We start from the raw sequence: 20,575 nt of genomic DNA on the forward strand, positions 1-20,575 counted from the left end.
TCTGCCGCCGCCGCAGCTCGGGCAGCAGCGTCGCGATGCGCTCGCGCTCGACGACGAGCTTGTCGATCTCCGCGTCGCACCGCTCCCGGTCCGCCTTGCACCGGCCGAGGGCCTCGCGCAGCGGGTTCAGCGGCGACGGCGTGCAGGCGTAGGACATCGTGGAACAGCCAAGAGCTGGGCAGCCAGCGTCTCGATGGTCGTCCTTGTCGTCCTACTTCTAACTAGGGCGCTCGGCCGCGGCGCTCGGCGCGCCCGCCGGCGGCCCGCCGGCGCGAAAGTGCCCGCGCTCGAGCCCGGCCGCCGCCGGACAGAGGCGCCGCGCGGCCGACCAACTTCCCCCGCCCACGAGACGTGCGAGGCGACTGGTCGTATACATCAGGGCACTTCGTCAGCGCGCGCGCGCCGGCGTCCGGGCCGCGGCCGGCGAAGTGCGGGTGGAGAGGCACGGTGTCGCTTTCGGGAGGAGTGTGGGGGAGCAATGATCGGGGGTGGTGTTTTTTCTGGTGTTTCGTGTGGCTGTCGGCCGGCGCGGGGCGCGGCCGCGTTTTCTGTTGTTTCTGGATTTTTTCGCCGTTCGCGGAGCCGGTCGTGCGGCGCGGAGCGCGCGTCGCCCTCGGCTTTGTGGGCGCGGGGCGCGTCGCGGGTGCGCGGGTGGCCTTGGGTCTTGGTGCGGCGCGCGGCGCCTCGGGCCGGGGGGTCGCGCTCCGCCGCCGCGGCTCCGGGAGCGGGTTCGTTTTTTCGTTTCGTCGTAGCGGGGACCGCCGCGCGGATCGGGCGCGGTCGTGAGAGTGTCGATGCGAGGGGGCGAGGGGCTTTTGGGGGCGGGGGCGCGCCCCGTTCAAGAGATGGACTTGAACGTGATGGACACGGCGAGGAAGAGGAAGTAGAGGGAGAACATGACCAGCCCGAGCTTCAGGTCCAGCGTCCAGTTGTTCCTCATGACGCTCAGCACGACGAGCGCGACCATGCTGAGGAGCATGATCGTGTCGAAGGCGATGCCCGTCGTCGAGAAGTCCCAGCTCGCGTTCTTCAGCGGGTTGCCGATGATCGCGACGACGAGGTACTTCGTCAGCGTCGGCACGGGGAGGCCGACGAGGATGTCGAAGACGTTGGAGCCGATGGACGACGAGATGGCCATGTCGCCGCGGCCCTCGCGCGCCATGTACATGGAGCTCAGCGCGTCGGGGATCGACGTGCCCGCGGCGAGCACCGTGAGGCCCATGATGTAGTCGCCGATGCCGACGACCGAGCCGATGATCGTCGTCCAGACGACCATCATGTACGCGAAGACGACGAGCCACATGAGGGACCCGGCGAAGGTGCCGAGGAACCACTTCTTCTTGTCGGGGTGCGCGCAGTCCGGGAGCGTGCCGTAGAGGCAGACCTTGAGCGGCGCCGCGACGATGAAGAGGATCCGGTCCGGCGCGTCGTCGGGCCAGGCCCAGGGGTCCTCCCACTCGTCCTCGTCCTCCTCCTCGCCGCCCTTGGCCTCCTCGCCGCCGTTGGCCGCCTTGTCCGCGGCGCCGGGCCCGTCGGGGGGCACGCTGTCGTAGATCTGCTTCGAGTAGACGCCGACGCCCGCGCCCGCGTCGGGCCCGGGCGACTCGGCGGCCTCGACGCCCTCGGCGTCGCTCGGCGCGCCGCCGCCCGACGCCGCGACCTCGACGGTCGTCGCGCCGCCGTCGGACGCGGCCTTCTTGGCCTCCGCGGCCGCGCGCGCGATCGACGGCCGGTCCTCGCCGCCGGGCCGGACCTTCGCGTTCTTCTCCATGCCGAACTGGCGCGTCGTGAAGATCTCGAGGGGCTCGTTGTAGGCCATGATGGTCACGTAGCAGAGGTAGAGGAGGAAGAGGATGAGAGCCTCGTACCAGACCATGGACTCGTCGGACACGCAGGCCGCGAGCACGAGCAGGCCCATGATGTAGTAGGAGCAGTCGCGGAAGAGGGGCCACCACGTGAGCGGCAGCGCGCCGCCGGGCACGACGAGGGCGCACATGCCGATGACGAAGAGCACGTTGAAGACCGCCGACCCGACGATGGTGCCGAAGCCGATGTCGGACCGCGACACGAACTGTCCCATGAACGACGTCGCGAGCTCCGGCGCGGACCCGCCCGCGGCCATGAACGTCGCGCCCGCGACGTCGTCGTCGATCTCCCACTTCTCGACCATGCAGTCCAGCGCCGGGCCGAAGAAGTTGTCGCAGACGATCATGAGCGCGAGGAACATGTAGCAGACGCCGAGCACGTGGAAGACGACGAGCGGCGAGTTGCCGTGCTGGTTGCCCTTGCCCTTCTTGTGGATGAAGGCGTCGCCGACCCAGAACGGGTTCTTCTCCTTCTGCTGCTGCGCGTTCTTGGCGTGGCTCAGGGACCGGGGCGACCGCTCCCCGAGCCTCGGGCGGTCGGGCCCGGGTTCGCCGTCCCGGAGGTCGGCGCCGCCGGGGGCCGGGGGCGCCCGGGCGGCCCCGGCGCCGGCCGGGGGGTCGCGCGCGCGCGCGTCGCCGCCGTCGCTCCCCGCCGCCGCCCGCAGACTCCTCCCGGGCCCTATCCTCGGGCCGCGCGCGAGCGTTGAAAGGTCGATAGCGAGGGCCACGGCGAGAAATCCGCCCATCACGCAGAGGAGGCCCCGGGAGCGGAACACCCGCTGTCGTCGTCGGCCCCGGCACGGCCGGGGCTCACGCCCGCAGGCGCGCGCCACCGCCACCTCCATGGCGTCCCTCAACAGGCAGTGGCCGCTGAGCAGCCCAGCCTCGCGTTGTTGGACGGGAGTGCTTTGTGGAGCGCCCGGTAGATTGAGATACGTAGATACGTCGCCGGGAAACATGGGCTTTTGCCGATAGACGTCGACGGGATTTGAGGCGGGACGCTCGATTGCGCGGGTCCAGCGTCGTCCAGCGCCTCCGCGCGGGCGCGCCACGGGTCGCCGCCGCGCGACGGCCTCCCCCGAGGAATCGCCCTCGGCGGCGCGCTTGGCCGCGCTGTGTTCTGAGGTACGGGGACGGACGATGCTTCGGGCTTGGACGTCGGCGCGGCGCGGCTGCGGATGTGTGCGCCGGCGCGCCGTCGGTGCCCAGGCCAGACGCCGAGAGGCGACATGTCAGGCGCCGCCGACGACGGCCGATCGGGGCCCCGGTGTAATCTTTTGTCCGTCGGACAAAGGATTGGTCCTCGCGAGACGGCCGAGACGCCGCGCGCATGGGCGTCGACTCCAGCCCTTCATGAGAGCCCCGGACGACGTTGAATGAGCGAGAGTGGTTTGGAGACGGACAGGGAACCCCCGGGTGAGGCCCGGGCCGGTTCTTCTGACAACGGCGTCGAGAAAAATGGCGTGAAGCATGACAAGCCGGCCGACAAGCCGGTCGACAGCGGGTTTTTCCCCGACAAGGACGGGAAGATGGTCGAGATTAAGGACGTCTGGGCGTCCACGCTAGACGCGGAGATGGCCGTGATCCGCGAGCTCGTCGAGTCCTACCCGTGCGTTCCGCCGCGTCCGCGAGCCGCGCTTCCGCCGCCGCAGCGCATATCCGCCGCGCGCGCGGCGGCGGCCCCCGCCGCCCGCGGCGGCGCGCCCCGCCCTCCGGGACGCTCGCGCGCGCCCTCCCGATCGCCCGGGACCCCGTCGCGCCCCCCCCACGCCGCGCCCGCCCCCCAGGTACGTCGCGATGGACACGGAGTTCCCCGGCGTCGTCGCCAAGCCGATCGGCGACGCGTACAGCACGGGCTACCAGTACCAGACGCTGCAGTGCAACGTGGACCTGCTCAAGATCATCCAGCTCGGCATCAGCTTCTGCGACGGCGAGGGGAAGACGCCCGAGGAGGGCTGCTACTGCTTCCAGTTCAACTTCCGCTTCGACCTCGCCGAGGACATGTACGCGGAGGACAGCATCCAGCTCCTCAAGGAGAGCGGCATCGACTTCCACCGGCACGCGACGGAGGGCATCGACGTCGCGCGCTTCGGCGAGCTCGTCATGATGAGCGGCCTCGTGCTCTGCGACGACGTCAAGTGGGTCTCGTTCCACAGCGGCTACGACTTCGGGTACCTGATCAAGATCCTGACCTGCCAGACGCTGCCCGCGGACGAGCAGGGCTTCTTCGAGCTGCTGGCCCTCTACTTCCCGACGCTCTACGACGTCAAGCTCCTCATGACGCACGTCGACGGCCTCCACGGCGGCCTCCAGCGCGTCGCCGAGGATCTAAAGGTCGAGCGCATCGGCCCCATGCACCAGGCGGGCTCCGACTCCATGCTCACGAACGCGACCTTCTTCCGCCTCGCGGAGCTCGCCTTCTCCTCGCCGGAGAAGGTCGAGGAGAAGTACCGCGGCGCCATCTACGGCCTCGGCGAGCACGCGTACCGGGGCAAGCAGCACCAGGACGCCGCCGCGTCCAAGTACAACCAGGACAACGGCGGCACGATGAACGGGGGGCACCAGGTCCAGAACGGCGTCGTCAACATGCCCAACGACGAGTAGGCGTGTCGTCCGTCGTCGTGTCCCTGTGTCCTCTCCGTGCTTCGCTCGCGCCTCTCGCCTCCGCCCACGCGGGGGCGCCCGACAAAAACAAACCTCGATCCTCGCGATCCCGGACGGCGCCGACCGCCGCGTGCTCCGCGGCGCGAGGCGCCTTTCCGGCAACCAATACCGACGCGCGCGACGCCGCCCTAACGGACGACTGACCGCGCACACGCGGACGGGTGTGGGGGCTCATTTCGAATCGAGATCGCGCCGGGGGCAGCCCCGACCGAAACTTCGAAGACCTGTGCACGATGGCGGCGGCCGACGGCGACGACGGCGACGCGCGCGAGGCGCTGTTCTGGGCCTGCCGCGCGGGCGTCGGCGACACGGTGCGCGCGCTGCTCGAGATCGAGCCCGAGCTCGCGACGGCGGAGCTCGGCGCCTTCGAGGGCCACGACGTCCACGGCGCCGTGCCCCTCGCGGCGAACCGGCGCTGCTACACGTTCACGGGCTCGCGCAAGGACGGCCACACCTACGCGCTCCACGTCGCCGCCGAGTCGGGCCACAAGGCCCTCGTCAGGGCCCTCGTCGACGTCCACGGCGCGGACCCCGGCGCGCGCGACTACCGGGGCCGCGCGGCGCGCGACGTCGCGAACGGCGACGCGCGCGACGCCTTCAAGGAGTTCGCGGGCCTCGAGTACGACGTGCGCGAGCGCTACGCGGGGGACGAGGACGAATCCGGCGAGCCCCACGGCGCGGGCAAACTCTACCGCAAGCGCGCGGGCTACGAGGAGCGCGAGTTCCTATTGTACGACGGCGCGTGGCACCACGGCCGCTACCACGGCGCGGGCGCGCTCTACCACGCGGGCACGGACACGTTGGCCTACAGCGGCAAGTGGGTCCACGGCGTGCGCCACGGCGGCGGCCGGAGCTTCGGGGAGACGGGCGCGCTCGAGTACGACGGCGCGCACCGCGTGAACAAGCGCCACGGCTTCGGCCGCGCGTACGCGCAGGGCAAATGCGTCTACGAGGGCCGCTGGCGCCGGGGCTACAAGCACGGCTACGGGCGCCTCGACTTCCTCGACGAGGGCGGCGAGTCCACGGGCCACTTCGAGGGCTCGTTCCGCGACGACAAGATGTGCGGCGCGGGCACGTACTTCCACGCGAACGGCGACCGCTACGAGGGCCAGTTCGACGACAACGCGCCCGACGGCCACGGGTCCTACTACGACGCCGCGTCGGGACAGCGCACGGACGGCACCTGGGACGACGGGAAGCTCCGCGCGGAGCCCGACGCGGCGCGGCCCCCGGGCGCGTTCGCCTTCGACGACGTCTACGACCTGCACCTCGTCAACGACTCGTCGGACGAGGACGACGTCATCTCCGACGAGGAGGAGGCGGCGGACCCGGGGACGCGGCGGCCCGCGGGCCTGTGCCGCATGCCGTGCCGCACGGCGGGCGGCGGCGACCTCAACATCGCCACGGAGTACGTCCACGCGGCCCACGTCGTCCACGTCGACTTCGTGGACCAGAAGCACGAGCCCGAGGTGCCCAGGGACTTCATGGTCGTCTACGACATCGTCGCGGCCTACGGGCGCCGCGTCGCGCCCGAGCGGCGGCGGACGCGCGTGAAAACGCGCGAGTCGCAGGCCGAGCGCGACGACGACAGCGGCGACGACGACCTGGAGACGGCGGCGGCGTCGCCCCTCGAGGCGCGCATCGACTTCATGCGCTTCCTCGCGAACATGACGCGGCGGCGCCACGCGCTCGAGGCGGCGCTCGAGGCGTCGGAGGCGGCGCTCGTCGCGGGCATGACCGAGGAGCTCGAGGCGCTCGTGGACACGCTGGAGCCGCTCCCGACGGGCGGCAACGACCAGGCCGCCCGCCTGCTCCAGGTGCTCATCGAGTCCCGGTCCGCGAAGACGATCTACCCGCCCGTCGACGACGGCGAGGAGCGGGAAAAGGTCGACGCGACGCTCCTCGAGCCGCCGCTGAAGTGGGGCGACGGCGACGACGAGCCCGAGTACAAAACGCTCGAGGAGGCGCTCCGGTCCGTCGACGCGGTGCTGGCGGAGGTGTCCGCGGAGGTGCTCGCGCAGGACGAGGAGGAGCAGGCGCGGAGCCGGCGGCGGGCGCGGGACGACGACGAGCCGGAGGCGCTCGACGAGCTCCTGGCGCAGGTCTGCGCGCGCCACGGCGTCGCCGACGACGATCTCGCGGACGTCGGCGCGGTCCTCCGGGACGTGCGGGCGAAGCACGGCGTCCCCGGCGACGACCTCGCGCTGCCGCCGCCGCCGCCGGACCCGGACGCGGACCAGGCGGACCTGACGCGGCGGCTCGACGCCATCTTCCGCACGGGCGAGCTCGGCGACGACGACGACGTCGTCGTGGACCAGATCCTCAAGCGCGTCCGCGAGCGGCACGACCTCCCGGACGACGACGCCGTCGCGCTGCGCGCGCCGCCGGAGCTCGAGCACGAGGAGGACCTCGAAAAGCTGCTCGCGGCCGTCCGCGCGCGCCACGGGCTGCCGGACGTGTCGGAGCACGTGCGGCGGGCCATCGCGTCGGGCGACGTGCCCGCGGACGCGCCGGCCATGAGCGACGCCGAGGCCGCGGCCTTCGCCGAGGCCTACGTCGACCCGTCGAAGCTGCCCTACCGCGAGGACATGATGGCCACGGAGGACCGGGCGCTCATCGCCCACTACGACGACCTCATCGCGCGCGCCGGGGACGAGAAGGCGGACTTCGCCGCGCTCGAGGCCGAGTATCGGAATCTGCGATAATAAGACGGCGGGGCCAAACGCGCGCCGGGGGAAAGGGGCGCGCGCGCTCCAAAGCGTCCGCGGTCGAGGCCCGCGCCTAGGCCGCCTTCTTCTTCGGCGCGAGGAGGTCGTCGATGACGGAGTAGATGAGGACGCCGCCGATGGCGACGCCCGCGCCGATCTTCTGCTCGTCCGTGAGGGCCTTGCCCGTGATGGCGGCCATGTAGATGAGCACGATGACGCGCTTCGCCGTGTTGGCGACGGACGCGGTGACCGCGCCCGTCGTCTTGATCGTCATCGTCGCGAGCTCGTTGTAGAGGTAGAAGGCGAGGCCCGACATGGCGAGGTTGAACTGGAGCTCCTTGGACGTCTTGAGCAGCTCGAGGAACTTGGGCCACATGTCGCCCTCGGTGTAGAACATGACCGGGAGCGAGATGAGGAACGCGAGGATCTCCGTGACCGCGTACTGGTTGCCGACGCCGCCGTAGCGCGCCTTGATGTCCTTGTCCGTCATGAGCTTCTTGTTCTCGGAGCCCTTGAAGGCCGCGAACGCGTTGGCCAGCAGGCCGAACTGGAGCGCGGTCATGTCGAACTTGAGCGTGTAGGCGCCCTCGACCTTCTTCATCGACGCGAACGCGACGCCGCCGACGATGATGGGCAGGCAGCACCACTTGGGCAGGCTCGGGGGCTTGCCGTAGAAGATGGTGTTGACGATGGCGCTGAGCACGGGCTCGCCGGCCTTGACGATCTGGCCGAAGAGCGGGTCGCCGCCTACGACGCGCGACGGTGATGATGGCTCGTCGTCTTCCCGGTCAAAGGCTCTCGAAAATGGGACGCCGGTCGCCGCCGAGCGCGAAGACGGACGCGCTGTGCGCGGCCGCCGCGCAGAAGCCCACGGGGATGGTCTTGAGGATGTCCGTGAACTTCGTGCCGGGCAGCTTCTGGCGGTCCGGCGTCTGGAGGCCGCAGAGCTTGATGGGGTTGAAGCTCAGCACCCAGAGCACGATCGCGTAGGCGGCGCAGACGCCGAGCTGCATCGTCGACACGGTCATGGTCATGCCCGCCGTCTTGCCGCCGACGGCGTCGAGCGCGCCCTTGTTGTACTCGTTGTACTTCGTGTTGCCCGCATACCTGGGGGTTTGCGTGTGTCGCGCGGCCAGAAAAGGCGGGCCCCGACTTGGTAGACGCGCGCGCCAGCGCTCTCTCCGGCGACCTCTCGCGCGGTCTTTGGAGCGTCTCCTACGGCGCGGGTGCGCGCCAGAAGACGAAGAAGAGGAGGAGCGCGACGGAATCGGGGGCACCGGCCATGGTTGAGATTGCGAAGAGGCGGAACTGGGGCAGCGAGCACCGACCGGACACGCACACGCGATCTCTGCGCGATCAGCGAAGTTTGTGGCGAAGTTTGTGCTGAGAGGCAAGCAAAACGCTGAAGCAAAGTTGCAGTGGGAACCGGCCCCATGATCCCCTGCTTGCTGCCGCGCCGAAAGGAGGGCTCCGAAAAAGCGACCCGCGACTCACATGTTAAAGAAGAACGCCGCGAGGAAGCGCGCGGCGTCTCCCTAGAGCCGGGACGGCGGCGGCCCCGTGCAGCCCGGGTAGTCGCCGTCGGAGAAGTCGAGGTCGACCTGGATGGACCAGCCCGTGGGGTCGATGATGTAGTGCTGGACGCAGAGGAAGTACCAGTAGCGGTCCGTGAGCGTCGGCGTGTGCTTGGTGAAGTAGTCGACGAGGTAGTCGCCGGAGACCTTCGCGGGCTGGAGGCCGTCGCCGTCCATGGCGTAGTGGAAGTCGTTGTACTTGTCGCCGTGGTTCGGGCCGTCGATGTTCGCCTCGTGGACGGCCCAGAAGTTGTCCTCGAAGTCTCGGACGGAGAACGCGGCGTCCGCGTCCGCGGCGCGCTCGACGAAGCAGACGTCGCTGAGCGCCCAGTCGTCGCCCGTCGGGTCCGGCCCCCACATGAAGCAGCGGCGGTGGGCGCCGTGCGCCGTCGCGTCCAGGGTGACCGTGCAGTTGAGCGCGTCCTCGTAGAACGCCGTGACCGCGGTGAGGTTCGTCGTCGCGCGGTTGACGTTGACCTCGTAGAGCAGGTTGTTCGGCGTCGCCTTGGCCTCGGTCTTGAGGCGCGCGGCGTTGCGGTCCGACATGCGCGTCTCGAGCGTCGCGCCGTCGTCGCCGCCCGTCAGCTCGTCGGAGATGAGCTCGACGACCAGCACGGAGTGGGGCACGGCGACGAAGAGCGAGTAGTAGGTGTCGCCGCCCGCCGTCGTCCAGGACGCCTTGAGCGTCGGCACGCCGTCCTTCGCGAAGGCGTCGGCGTAGGCGTCGAGGTCTACCGCGTAGAACGCGACGCCGTAGTCGAGCAGCGGCGAATACGTCGCCAGGTCGCCGATCGCCGCGGCGAACGTCGTCTCGAGCTCGGCGACCTCGAGGCCGCCCGTCGTCGGCGAGTCCCAGACGTTGACGAGGTGGATGCCGAAGCCCTCGCCCGCGTTCGGCAGGCCCACGCGCGATTCGGCGGCCGCGTAGCGCCAGTTCGCGCCCGCGCAGCCGTCCGTCGCCGCGCAGGCCTTGCAGCACGTGTCCGCGTCGTGGGCGTAGACGCTGTAGAGGGCCGTGCCGTTGGCGAAGCCCGACGCCTCCGCGTAGCCGCAGTCGGGCCCGTCGCCGGCCGCGGCCGCGGCCGCGCCGGGCGCGGTGACCGCGGCCTGGTTCGAGTTCGCCGACGCGGCGCCGCCGAGGGCACTCAGCAGGTCGCACTTGCGCTCGCGCAGGTAGCCCGTGACCACGAGCTGCACGCGGCCCTGGTAGATGCCCGAGGCGCACGTGCCCGCGGCGCAGGAGTCCTCCGTCGACGTCACGGGCAGGTACTTGAGCAGCCACGACGCCGCCTTGAAGGGCTCGTAGCAGGCGTAGGTCGTCTTCGCGACGCCGTGGCCGGGGTACTGGGCCAGGGCCGGGGCGGCCACGAGGGCGAGAGCGACGATTGGCTGAAGCATTGCGCCGATGTGAGTTTCAGAATGGGCAGCGTGGTGATGTTACGAACTTCACTACATCTTCACTATCGCGAGTTGAAGGCCGCGGCGAGCGCTCGAGCTTGATCTTGTGCTCGACCGCGACCGCGTCGCGCCGCCGCCGGCCACCGTCGCCGCCGTCGCGCCTCGCGGCTCGTCGTCGCGCCTCGCGGCTCGTCGTCGGCGATTTGCCGCTCATCGCTGCCGCGCGCCGCACCCAAAAAACAACCATGCGGCTTCTCGTCGCGGCGCTCGCCGCCGCCGGCGCGGCGGGCATGGAGCTCCGCGTGTCGACGTCCGTCGGCTCGCGGTTCCTGGACAAGAAGGTGGACCTGAGCCTCGACGACGGCATCGGGTGGACCATCGGCGACGTGAAGAAGCTCGTCGCCGTCCGGTTTCCCGGGCAGCCGCCCGCGTCGCTGCAGCGGCTCTTCCTCGGCTCGCGGCTGCTGCGCGACGACGACCCCGCGAGCGGCCTCGCGGAGGAGGGCGGCGACGCGGGCGAGCGCATCCCGCTCGTCCTCGACGTCGTGCCGCCCGTCGCCGCGGGCCGGTCGCGGCCGCCGGACGACCTCGAGGACCGGCTGAAGGCGTACGCGGCCGAGGTGGTCGCGCTCGAGCACGCGCGGCGGCTCCTCGCCGACGACGTCGTCGGCGCCGCGCGGGCGCGCCTCGACGACGACGACGACGAGGAGGACGAGGAGGAGGAGGAGGACGACGACGAGGCCGCGCCGCGGGGCGCGTCCGTCGCGGGCGAGATCCGCCGCTACGAGGCGACGCTGCTGGCGACGGTCAAGGACGGCCTGGCGGCGCACGCGGCCAAGGTCACGTCGGGCGTCGTCGCCGACGGCCGGGGCCGCCGCGCCGCGGACCCGCGCAAGGCCTTCTTCCTCGACGCGGACGCGACGTCGTTCAGCGACAAGCTCGCGCTCGGCCTCGACATGAACTGGCGGGAGAGCCTGAAGGTCACGGGGGGGCTCGTCCTCGCGGCGAACGTCGGCGTCCAGGACAAGGGGCGCAAGGCGTTCCTCCTGTCGCTCGCGCCGTTCGTCTTCCTCGCGCAGACGCGGCCCGCGCGGTTCCTGCTCAAGGCCGCGTGGTACCTCCTCCCCCGCGGGCCGGCGCACGCCGACGGCTTCTTCAACGTCCTCCTCAACGCGCCCCAGCAGATGATGCTCGCGCTCGACGAGGACTTCTACAAGGCCGAGCTCTTCCGGCCGCTCGTATCCGACGCGGAGCTCGCGGAGACGGACGGCGCCTTGGACGACGACGACGACGACGACGACGAGGAGGACGACGACGAGTAAGGGTGGGGCGTGTTCTCTCTCTCTCTCTCTCTGGATGGTCGCGCGGGCGAACTTGGGCGACGCGTCGCGCGGCGCGCAGCGGCGCGCGGCCGAATGATGCGCCACCGGACCATCGCGATCAGCCGTGGCTTGTTTTGGCACGATGGCCGCCAAGTCTCTGGCCATTTCGGCCGCCGCGGCGCCCGGGCTGCGCCGGTCCCTGGCCGCCCAGGCGCCGGCCGCGTCCTTCTTCAGCTCCCAGCCGGCGCGGGCCGTCGTGAGCCCCGCGCAGCACCGCGTGGGCGAGTACGGCCTCGGCGGCCGCCACAGCGTGTCCGGCGTGCGCTGCGCGCTCTTCGGGGGCATCGGGTTCCTCGGGCGCTACGTCTGCAGCGAGATGGGCAAGATCGGGACGCGCGTGCGCGTCGGGAACCGGGGCTGCGAGCTCGAGGCGCGCCACCTCAAGGTGAGCTTCGACCACGGCCAGTTCCACGCGCCGTTCTACTCGGCGCGCGACGAGGCGTCCATCGCCGAGGTCATCGGGCGGGCGAACGTCGTCGTGAACATGGTGGGCAAGTACTACGAGACGCGGAACGTCGTGCCGACGAAGCGCGCGGACGGCGCGTACAGCAACGTCAACTATTCGTACGAGGAGGTCAACGTCGACGCGGCGCGGGCGATCGCCCGGCAGGCCAAGGCCGCGGGCGCCGCGGGCTTCGTGCACGTGAGCGCCATGGCCGCCGACGCCAAGAGCCCGTCCGAGTGGGCGCGCACGAAGGCCGCGGGCGAGGCGGCCGTGCTCGAGGAGTTCCCCGAGGCGACGATCGTCCGGCCCTGCACGCTCTTCGGCTGGGAGGACCGGCTCCTCAACTGGTTCGCGGGCATCGCGGGCATGCCCGGGGCCCTCGTGCCCCTCGTGGACGACGGCGCGTCCGTGCTCCAGCCCGTCTACGCGGTCGACGTCGCGAAAGTCATCAACCAGATCACGCTCGACCCGACCAAGTACGCGGGGCAGGTCGTGGAGCTCGGCGGGCCGGCGGAGTACACGCGCCGCGAGCTCGCCGAGTTCACCTTCGACGTCACGAAGCAGAAGGCGACGCTCGTGCCCGTGCCCGCGCAGCTGGCGGATTTCGCCGCGGGCTTCATGAACCTGGCGCCGTCGCCCATGTGGACCCGCGACGAGGTCGCCCTCGAGACCGTCGACGTCGTCGTGCCACCAGGCACGCCGAACCTCACCTTCGCCGACTTCGGCATCGCGCCGACGCCCATCGAGAAGATCGCCTTCTCCTACCTCCACCGCTACCGCGAGGGCGGCCACTTCATCATCGCCAAGGGCTACCACGGCTAGGACGCCAGCCCTCTCCCCCGATCACGCTAAGACCCCGGAAGCTCGCGCTCGGTTTCGGGGGTCGCGGGGGCGGGCACGGCGACGCGCGCCGAAGTGCGCGCCGCCGCCGGCCCTGCCGCCGGCGACGTTTTCGCTTCGAAGGCCATGGAAGCGGGGAGCGCGCCGGCGACGTGTCGCGAGCTGCTCGCTGGACTTCGTAAAAGGCCGTCGCGTAGTGCGCTCCAGCGCCGCGGGCAAAGAGGCCTCGGGGCGCGCGCGCGCGCTTTTTGGACGGCTCGCAGCAACCGAACGCGCGCCGACGCCGCAACGAACCGTAGGCACACGCGTTTCTCGACCATGGCGGTCGTCGGCCTCGACTTCGGGTGCCTGAACGCCGTGATGGCGCAGGCGGAGCGCGGCGGCGTGACCGTGCTCCTCAACGAGAACTCGAAGCGCCTCAACGCGAACCTCGTGTCGTTCCAGGGGAAGCAGCGGTTCCTCGGCGCGCGCCCGCGCCCGGCCGCTCCGGAAGACCCCTCGCGCGCGCGCGCCGCCCGGCGCCCCGCCGACGCGCCCTCCTCGCAGGCGAGGCGGCGTCGTCCATCGCGCGGTCCAACTACAAGAACACGATCTCGTGCATGAAGCGCTTCATGGGGCGCAAGATGTCCGAGCCCGAGGTCGCGGCGGAGATCGCGCGCGTGCCCGGCGTCAAGTTCGTCGAGGTCGACGGCCTCGTCGGCGTCGAGGTCATGTACGACGGCGAGCCCAAGGCGTTGAGCATCCCCCAGTGCGCGGCCATGATGCTCTTCAAGATGTCGCAGATCTGCGCGGACAGCAACAAGGGCGCGTCGATCGCCGAGGTCGTCGTCTCCGTGCCCGCGTGGTTCACGAACTCGCAGCGCCTGGCCATGCTCGACGCCTGCGACGTCGCGGGCCTGCGCTGCCTGCGCCTCATGCACGACACGACGGCGACGGCCCTCGAGTACGGCATCTGGCGGTCCGCGAAGAAGGCCTTCGACGAGAAGGTCACGCAGCGCGTGCTCTTCGTCGACATGGGCTACAGCTCCTACCAGGTGTCCATCGTCGACTACGTCATCGGCAAGCTGGTGGTGAAGGCCACGGCCTGGGACCGCACGCTCGGCGGCCGCGACTTCGACGAGGTCATCGCCGCGTGGATCGCCGGCGAGTTCAAGGCCAAGCACAAGTGCGACCCCATGGAGAACCCCAAGGCGCGCATGAAGCTGCTGGACACGGCGGAGAAGGCGAAGAAGACGCTGAGCCCCCACGGCGTCGGCGAGGCGAACATCTACTGCGAGTGCCTCATGAACGACCTCGACTTCTCGATCAAGCTCACGCTCGACAAGTTCGAGGAGCTCATCCAGCCCCTGCTCGACCGCCTCGTGGCGCCCGTGGACCGCGCGCTCGAGGCGTCGGGCACGGACCCCAAGGACCTGGCGGCGACGGAGATCTGCGGCGGCGGGTCGCGCGTCGCGTCCGTCAAGAAGGTCCTCGCGGCGCGCCTCGGTTTAGACGCGTCCGCGACGAACTACGGCCTGAAGACGACGCTCAACGCCGACGAGTGCGTGTCCAAGGGCTGCGCCATGCAGGCGGCCATGCTGTCGCCGCGCTTCAAGGTCAAGGAGTACCAGATCTACGAGGCGACGCCGTTCGGCGTGTCGCTCTCGTGGGACCAGGGCGCGGCCGCGGCCGCCGCGCCCATGGACACGTCGGCCGACGGCGGCGACGACGACGGCGCCGACGACGGCGCGACGGCGGGCACGTCCGACGTCGTGCTCTTCCCGCGCAACGGCGAGACGCCGTCGACGAAGCGGCTCACGTTCCGCCGCGGCGACGACTTCAAGATCACGGCGAGTTACGACGCCAAGGACGCGGCCCTCCTGCCGGCGCAGTGCGAGGCCTTGATCGGCGAGTTCACGGTCAAGGGCGTGCCCCCGGCCTCCGCCGACGCGCCGTCGCGCGTCCGCGTGAACGTCGCGCACAGCGTCCACGGCACCGTCGCCATCTCGAGCGCGCAGTTGGTGGTCGAGGTGCCCGACGACGAGCCCGCGAAGAAGGACGACGAGAAGAAGGACGACGCCAAGGCCGACGGCGAGGCCAAGTCCGAGGAGAAGAAGGACGACGCGCCCGCGGAGTCCAAGGACGGCGAGGCCAAGGCCGAGTCGCCCGCCAAGGCCGACGCCGCGCCCGCGGGCGACGCCAAGGCCGACGCCGCGCCGACGAAGAAGAAGCGCAAGTACAAGAAGACGCCCCTCGAGGTCGCGGCGACGCTGCCCAAAATGTCCAAGGCGCAGCTCGACGCCGCGCTCGAGCTCGAGGCGCAGATGGCGAACCAAGACCGCGTCATCCAGGAGACGAACGACATGCGCAACGAGCTCGAGGCCTACATCTACAAGATGCGCGACGACGTCATCGGCGACCTGCGGCCCTTCGTCGCCGACGACGCCAAGGCCGCCTTCGAGGCCGCCATCGGCGGCGCGGAGGAGTGGCTCTACGAGGGCGACGGCTACGACGCGACCAAGTCGCAGTACGCCGCGCGCCTCAAGGACCTCCACGCGCTCGGGTCGCCCATCCAGGCGCGCTTCAAGGCCCACGAGGACCGGCCCGCGGCCGTGAGCGCGCTCCAGACCAAGATCGAGGACCTCAAGACCTTCGCCAACTCGTCCGACGAGTGCTTCGCGCACGTCGACGACTCGGAGCGCGCGACGGTCCGCGACGCCGCGACCAAGGCCGGCGACTGGCTCATGGACATGCTGGACAAGCAGGGCAAGCTCGAGCAGCACGACGACCCGGCGCTGCTGCCCGCGGACGTGTCCGCGAAGCTCGGCGACCTCGAGCGCAACACCAAGGCCATCCTCGCCAAGCCCAAGCCCATCCCCAAGAAGGAGGAGGCCAAGGCCGAGGAGCCCCCGCCCGCGCCGGACGCGACGCCGAAAGACGACGGCGACGCGAAGATGGACGACGCCTCCGCGCCCGACGTCGACATGCCCGACGCCCAGGCGGACAAGTCCGACGTCGACATGCCCGACGCCGCCGCGCCGGACGCGCCCGAGCCCACCGACTAGGGCGCGCGCGCGGCCCCCGGGGTTTCGCGAAGCCCCACACTTTCTTCCTCCCCACGCACTCCGCTCCGACGGGGGCGATCCCCCGTCCGCCTATCTAAACCCCCTCCTCAGATTGACCTCGCCGCGCGGTGAAATTTTTACTCGGGGTCCCCGCGCCGCGCGGCGATGTCGCGGAGCCTTCGCCGCGCGCCGCTCGGGAGCCGGAGCGCGCCGGTGGCCGTCGGCGGCGGCAGCATGGCGAGCGCGAGCACCGCGGGCGGGCCCGCGTCCGCCACGCGGCGCCGCCACTCGGCGTAGGGCACGCGGGCCACGGGCGACGCCGGCCGCTCGAGGCCCGCGACGAGGTCCGCCAGCGGCGCGGGCGGCACGCCGAAGCGCGCCGCGTCGAGGTGGTCGAAGACGACGCCGGGCTCGGCGTCCTCGGCGGCGCGCGCGAGGAGCGCCCGCGCGGCGACGTCGACGGGCAGCACCGCGACGGCGGCCCCCTTGGCCTCGAGGCCCAGGGGCGCCGCGCGCGTCGCGTCGACGGCCGCGAGGAGCAGCGAGAGCCAGTCGCGCGCGCCGCCGCGGTTCGCCGGGTCGCGCGTCGGCGGGCCCAGGAGGCCCAGGCGGCAGATCGCCGCGCGGCGGACGCGGCCCGCGGCCGCCGCGGCCGCGAGGCGGTGCTCGGCGACGAGCTTCGACCGGCCGTAGCCGCTGTCGAGGTCCGCGGCGCACGCCGGGGGCACGAGGCCCGCGCCGGCCCAGCCGCGCGCGAAATCGGCGCGGGGCACGACGCTCAGCGTCGACGCGAAGACGACGGCCGCGCCGGCGAAGCGCTCCAGGAGCGCGCCGAGGCCGCCGACGTTCGTCGGCGCGAGCGCGTCGTAGGGCGCCGCGTGGTCGACGACCGCGGCCGCGTGCACGACGACGCCGACGGCCAGGCGCTCGAGCGCTTTCGCGTCGGCGGGCGCGAGGCCGAGGCCGGGCGCCGACAGGTCCGCGACGAAGGGCCTCACGCGGTCGTCGGCGCGCGGGACGCGAGACGCGTCGCCGCGCACGAGCACCGCGATCGCCTCCCAAGCGTCGTCCGCGACGGCCGCCGCGAGGAGCTCGGGCCCGAGGAAGCCCGTCGCCGTCGTCAAGAGCAGGACGTGGCGGTTCCGCGGTCCCGGGGGCGCGGCCTCCGAGACCGGCGCGCGGGCTTCGACGGCCCAGTCGCGGGCCGCGGGCGCGGTCGCCGCCGCGCCGCCCCGCGCCTTCGCCCGGAGCGCCCGCGCGTCGAGCGCGAAGACGTCCGCCACACTGAAGCCGCCGCCGCGCCAGGCGCCCGCGAGCCGCGCGGCGGCGACGCTGTCGCCGCCGAGCGCGGCCCACCAGCCCGCGCCCGCCGGGAGCGCCGGCGCGTCGCCGTCCCGCGCGTCGAAGAACGCGAGCGCGAGCGCGACGGCGTCCGGGGCCGCGCCCGGGGCCGGGTGCCGCGCCGCGACGACGTGGCGCCGCAGCTTGCCGTGCGCCGAGATGATGTCCTCGTCCCAGGGCCCGGCGTCGACAACGCAGGAAAAAGGCACAAACCAGGACGGGAGGCCCGCGGCCGCCGCGGCGTCGCGCATCTCCGCGAGCGCTACTTCCGGCGCGACGTCGCCGAGGACGACGGCGCGCGGCGCGGCGTCGCCGGGCCGCGCGAGGAGCACGCAGGCGTCGAGCGACGGGCACCGGGCCGCGAAGAGCCACTCGGTCTCCGAGGGCGCGAAGAACTCGCCGTTCGCGAGCTTAACCGCGGCGCCGCGCCGGTCGACGACGTCGAGCTTGCCGCCGACCCAGCGGCCCAGATCGCCGGTCCGGAACCAGCCGCGGTCGAAGCGGTCCGCGGCGGCGACGATGGCCCCCCGCGCCGTCCTGACGAGGATCTCGCCGACGCCGCCCGCGGCGCCGTCGATCCGGACCTCGACGCCGGCGACGGGCGTCCCGTCGCGCGCGATGCCGCCGGGGACCTCGGCCATGGCGTAGCCGTTGGACACCCGGGCGACGGCGCCGAAGCACCGCTCTAAAAAGGCGAGGAGCGCCGGCGGCACGCGCGCGCCGCCCGCGGCGACCAGCCGGAGCCGGCGGCCCGCGAGCGCGCGCGTCGCCGCGAGCGCCGCCGCGTCGGTCAGGCCCCGCGCCACGTGGCCGTCGTAGGCGGCCTCGTAGAGCGCGTAGAACCGCGGCGCCGCCGACAGCTGCGTCGGGGCGACGGCGCGGATCTCCTCCAGGAACGCGCCCCGCCGCGCGTCGCAGAAGCCGAGGCGCCCGCCGTGGACCAGCTCGCTCCAGGCCGCGCGCCGCGCGAGGCCGTGCGACAGCGGCGCGAAGAGCGCCTGGCAGGACACGCGCGTCGACCGCCGCGCGAGCGCCCGCCGGCCGCGCCGCGACGCGGGCGGGCACCGGTCGCCCCAGGCCGCCCACGCCTCCGCGTCGAACCAGAGGGGCTTCGGGTCGCCGCTCGACCCGAAGGACAGCAGGCACGCGACGAGGCCGGCGCGCGGCGGCTCGTCGGAGTCGCGCGGCGGCTCGTCGGAGTCGCGCGGCGGCTCGTCGGAGTCGCCGTAGAGGGGACCGTCGGCGTCGTCGTCCTTTGGCGGCCGCGACGCGAGGACCGCGACGGAGGGCGCCGCGGCCTCCCAGGCGGCCGCCCGGTCGCCGTCGACCACGGCCGCGCGGAGCGCCAGGCCCGTGCCGGCGAGCGCCGCCGTCGCGCGGGCCAGGGCGTCCCGCGGCGGCGTCGCCGCGTCGACGGCGACCGAGGGCAACCCCGCGAGCGCGCACGCCCAGTCCGCGACGAGCCAGCCCGGCCCGTTGCGCGCGCAGAGCGCGACGGCGCCGCCGGCGGGGCCGCAGGCCTCGACGAGCTCCCGCGCGCGCCGGCTCGCCGCGGCGCCGACGCGCGCGTAGCTCCGCCACCGGAGCTTGCCGCCGTCGAAGTCGCCGAGGAGCGGGCGGCCCGCGTACGCGCGGAGCGCGCGCCGGACCATGGTCCACGGGTGCACGGCCGCGGCGTCCGACGGCGCGAAGGCCTCGGCGAAGACCCGCCGTCGCAGCGCGCGCGGGCTCGCGGCGTCGAGGTAAAGCGAGGAGCCAGTGGTTTGGGCGCCGCAGGCCTCGCAGAGCTCCAACTCGTCGTCCTCCGCGCAGCGCCACCGCGGCGCCGACGCAGCAATTGATGCGCTGCACGTACTGCAGGCGATTGGCGTGTCCTTCATCGATCATGCATCGCGTTTAGGCAAGCCACCATCGTTTGTTGCCGTGTCGAGCGCGACGTTGACCAAGTTATTGAAGGGGGTGCGCACCCGAAGATCCCGCCCGGAGGCTCAGACGGAGGCGTAGCCGGGGGGTTGGCGTTCCCACACCGGCCCCTTCCTCCGACCCAAAGATCGCGCGCGCACTCGGATCGGAGGTGTGGCGGCGGTACACTCGCGCCAAGCCTGGTACCGACCGCCACGCCGAGAGCACGCCGGGATTGGCGCAAGGCAGTAGCATCCTGAGTCGCCTCATTCAGACGACACTCAACGGACTCTCCGTGGACCGGGGGAGGTTGAGAACGAAGGCACCCGCACCCGACGGGCAGGACGTCCGGCTCGACTAGGCCGATTCAACCTCAGGACCACAAGTGGCTAGCCGAGGGCACCGCCGAAGAGGACACCCGTAGTCAGCGGGACCGAAGAGAGCAAAGACGCCGACGAAGAGAGCGAAGACGCCGACGTCGACGGAGCCGCACACAGCGCCACGCTACGAAGAGACGCTGCAGAATGCAGAGAAACGAATGGACACGGGCACATCGAAGCCCGCACACCGAAGCCATCGAGGGCGCCGACCCCACCAGCTCCCCCCAAGACTCACGCCGAAGGCATCCGAACGAAGCGAGCGCGCGCGGCAGCCCCCCGGGCCCGTGGGCGACGTCGCGCCGACGGCCAAGCACTGCAAGCTCTCGCGCGCGGCGCCCCGCCGCCCAATCGACGCGCGCAGCGGGACGCTCCTCCCCGAGCGCCCACCGGACCCAACGCGGCGAGCTCCACCACCGGTCGCTGCGCGAGACCACCCCCGCGCACCTCCGAAGGCTGCCCATAAGCTACGGCGTCATCCGATTTTGTTGATACATACGTTGAATAGATGGTGAAGCTGAGCATATGGGCTGTGGCAAAATGCGATAATCACACGCTAGCATAATCGATGGCCGCCTTCGCGCCGTCGGAGCTCGCGATTTACACGCCCGCCGGCAAGCGCGCGGCGCGCGACGACGCGGCGGCGCAGTGCAGCGTGGCGCGCAGCACGCAACCAGAGCACAAAGAGCAGCTCGGCGCCCTCGACGCGCAGTTCGCCGGCGGCTACCCGTCGATCGTGGAGCTCTTGATCGTGTTGCCCGACCACGGCATCGACGCGGCGCGCTTCGTCGCCGCCGCGACGGCGGCGGCGCGGGCGTTCCCGGGCTCCGCCGCGCGGCGCGACGGCGCGTCGCTCGCGGGCGACGCGGGCGTCGCCGTGTCCATCGTCGAGGGCGATCACGCCACGCCGGCGCCGCACCGCCTCTTCGGCGCGCCCGGCGGCGGTATGAGCCTCCGCGTCGCGAACGGCGCGGACGGCGCGACGGTCGGCGTGCGCTTCGACCACGCGCTCTGCGACGTCTCCGGCGCGGCCCT

At 72.1% G+C, this 20,575-nt stretch overlaps 6 protein-coding genes across 6 annotated transcripts; 4 read left to right on the forward strand and 2 right to left on the reverse strand.

The window, feature by feature from the left end:
• Window positions 1-679: 679 nt before the first annotated feature.
• AURANDRAFT_36185 (hypothetical protein) lies at window positions 680-2,818 on the reverse strand (the record flags this gene model as incomplete). The annotated part of the gene is made up of 1 exon (XM_009035050.1): window positions 680-2,818. The coding sequence occupies one exon, from the start codon at window positions 2,708-2,710 to the stop codon at window positions 839-841; it is 1,872 nt and encodes a 623-aa protein (XP_009033298.1).
• A 368-nt stretch (window positions 2,819-3,186) lies between these two features.
• Window positions 3,187-4,678, forward strand: AURANDRAFT_52324 (hypothetical protein; the record flags this gene model as incomplete). The annotated part of the gene is made up of 2 exons (XM_009034900.1): window positions 3,187-3,474; window positions 3,653-4,678. The coding sequence occupies 2 exons, from the start codon at window positions 3,242-3,244 to the stop codon at window positions 4,467-4,469; spliced, it is 1,050 nt and encodes a 349-aa protein (XP_009033148.1).
• A 582-nt stretch (window positions 4,679-5,260) lies between these two features.
• AURANDRAFT_13243 (hypothetical protein) lies at window positions 5,261-5,728 on the forward strand (the record flags this gene model as incomplete). The annotated part of the gene is made up of 1 exon (XM_009034901.1): window positions 5,261-5,728. A coding segment is annotated over one exon (468 nt), but the record flags the coding sequence as incomplete, so codon positions are not given.
• A 1,582-nt stretch (window positions 5,729-7,310) lies between these two features.
• Window positions 7,311-8,343, reverse strand: AURANDRAFT_20235 (hypothetical protein; the record flags this gene model as incomplete). The annotated part of the gene is made up of 2 exons (XM_009035049.1): window positions 7,311-7,984; window positions 8,049-8,343. Coding segments are annotated over 2 exons (969 nt in total), but the record flags the coding sequence as incomplete, so codon positions are not given.
• Window positions 8,344-11,673: 3,330 nt separating this feature from the next.
• Window positions 11,674-12,858, forward strand: AURANDRAFT_20714 (hypothetical protein; the record flags this gene model as incomplete). Its single annotated transcript, XM_009034902.1, has 1 exon — window positions 11,674-12,858. One exon carries the CDS (start codon window positions 11,674-11,676, stop codon window positions 12,856-12,858), a length of 1,185 nt encoding a protein of 394 aa, XP_009033150.1.
• A 336-nt stretch (window positions 12,859-13,194) lies between these two features.
• AURANDRAFT_19929 (hypothetical protein) lies at window positions 13,195-15,920 on the forward strand (the record flags this gene model as incomplete). Its single annotated transcript, XM_009034903.1, has 2 exons — window positions 13,195-13,313; window positions 13,370-15,920. 2 exons carry the CDS (start codon window positions 13,195-13,197, stop codon window positions 15,918-15,920), a joined length of 2,670 nt encoding a protein of 889 aa, XP_009033151.1.
• Window positions 15,921-20,575: the final 4,655 nt, after the last annotated feature.

This window comes from Aureococcus anophagefferens (assembly GCF_000186865.1).
Source record: "Aureococcus anophagefferens unplaced genomic scaffold AURANscaffold_2, whole genome shotgun sequence".
Classification (NCBI taxonomy): Eukaryota; class Pelagophyceae; order Pelagomonadales; family Pelagomonadaceae; genus Aureococcus; species Aureococcus anophagefferens.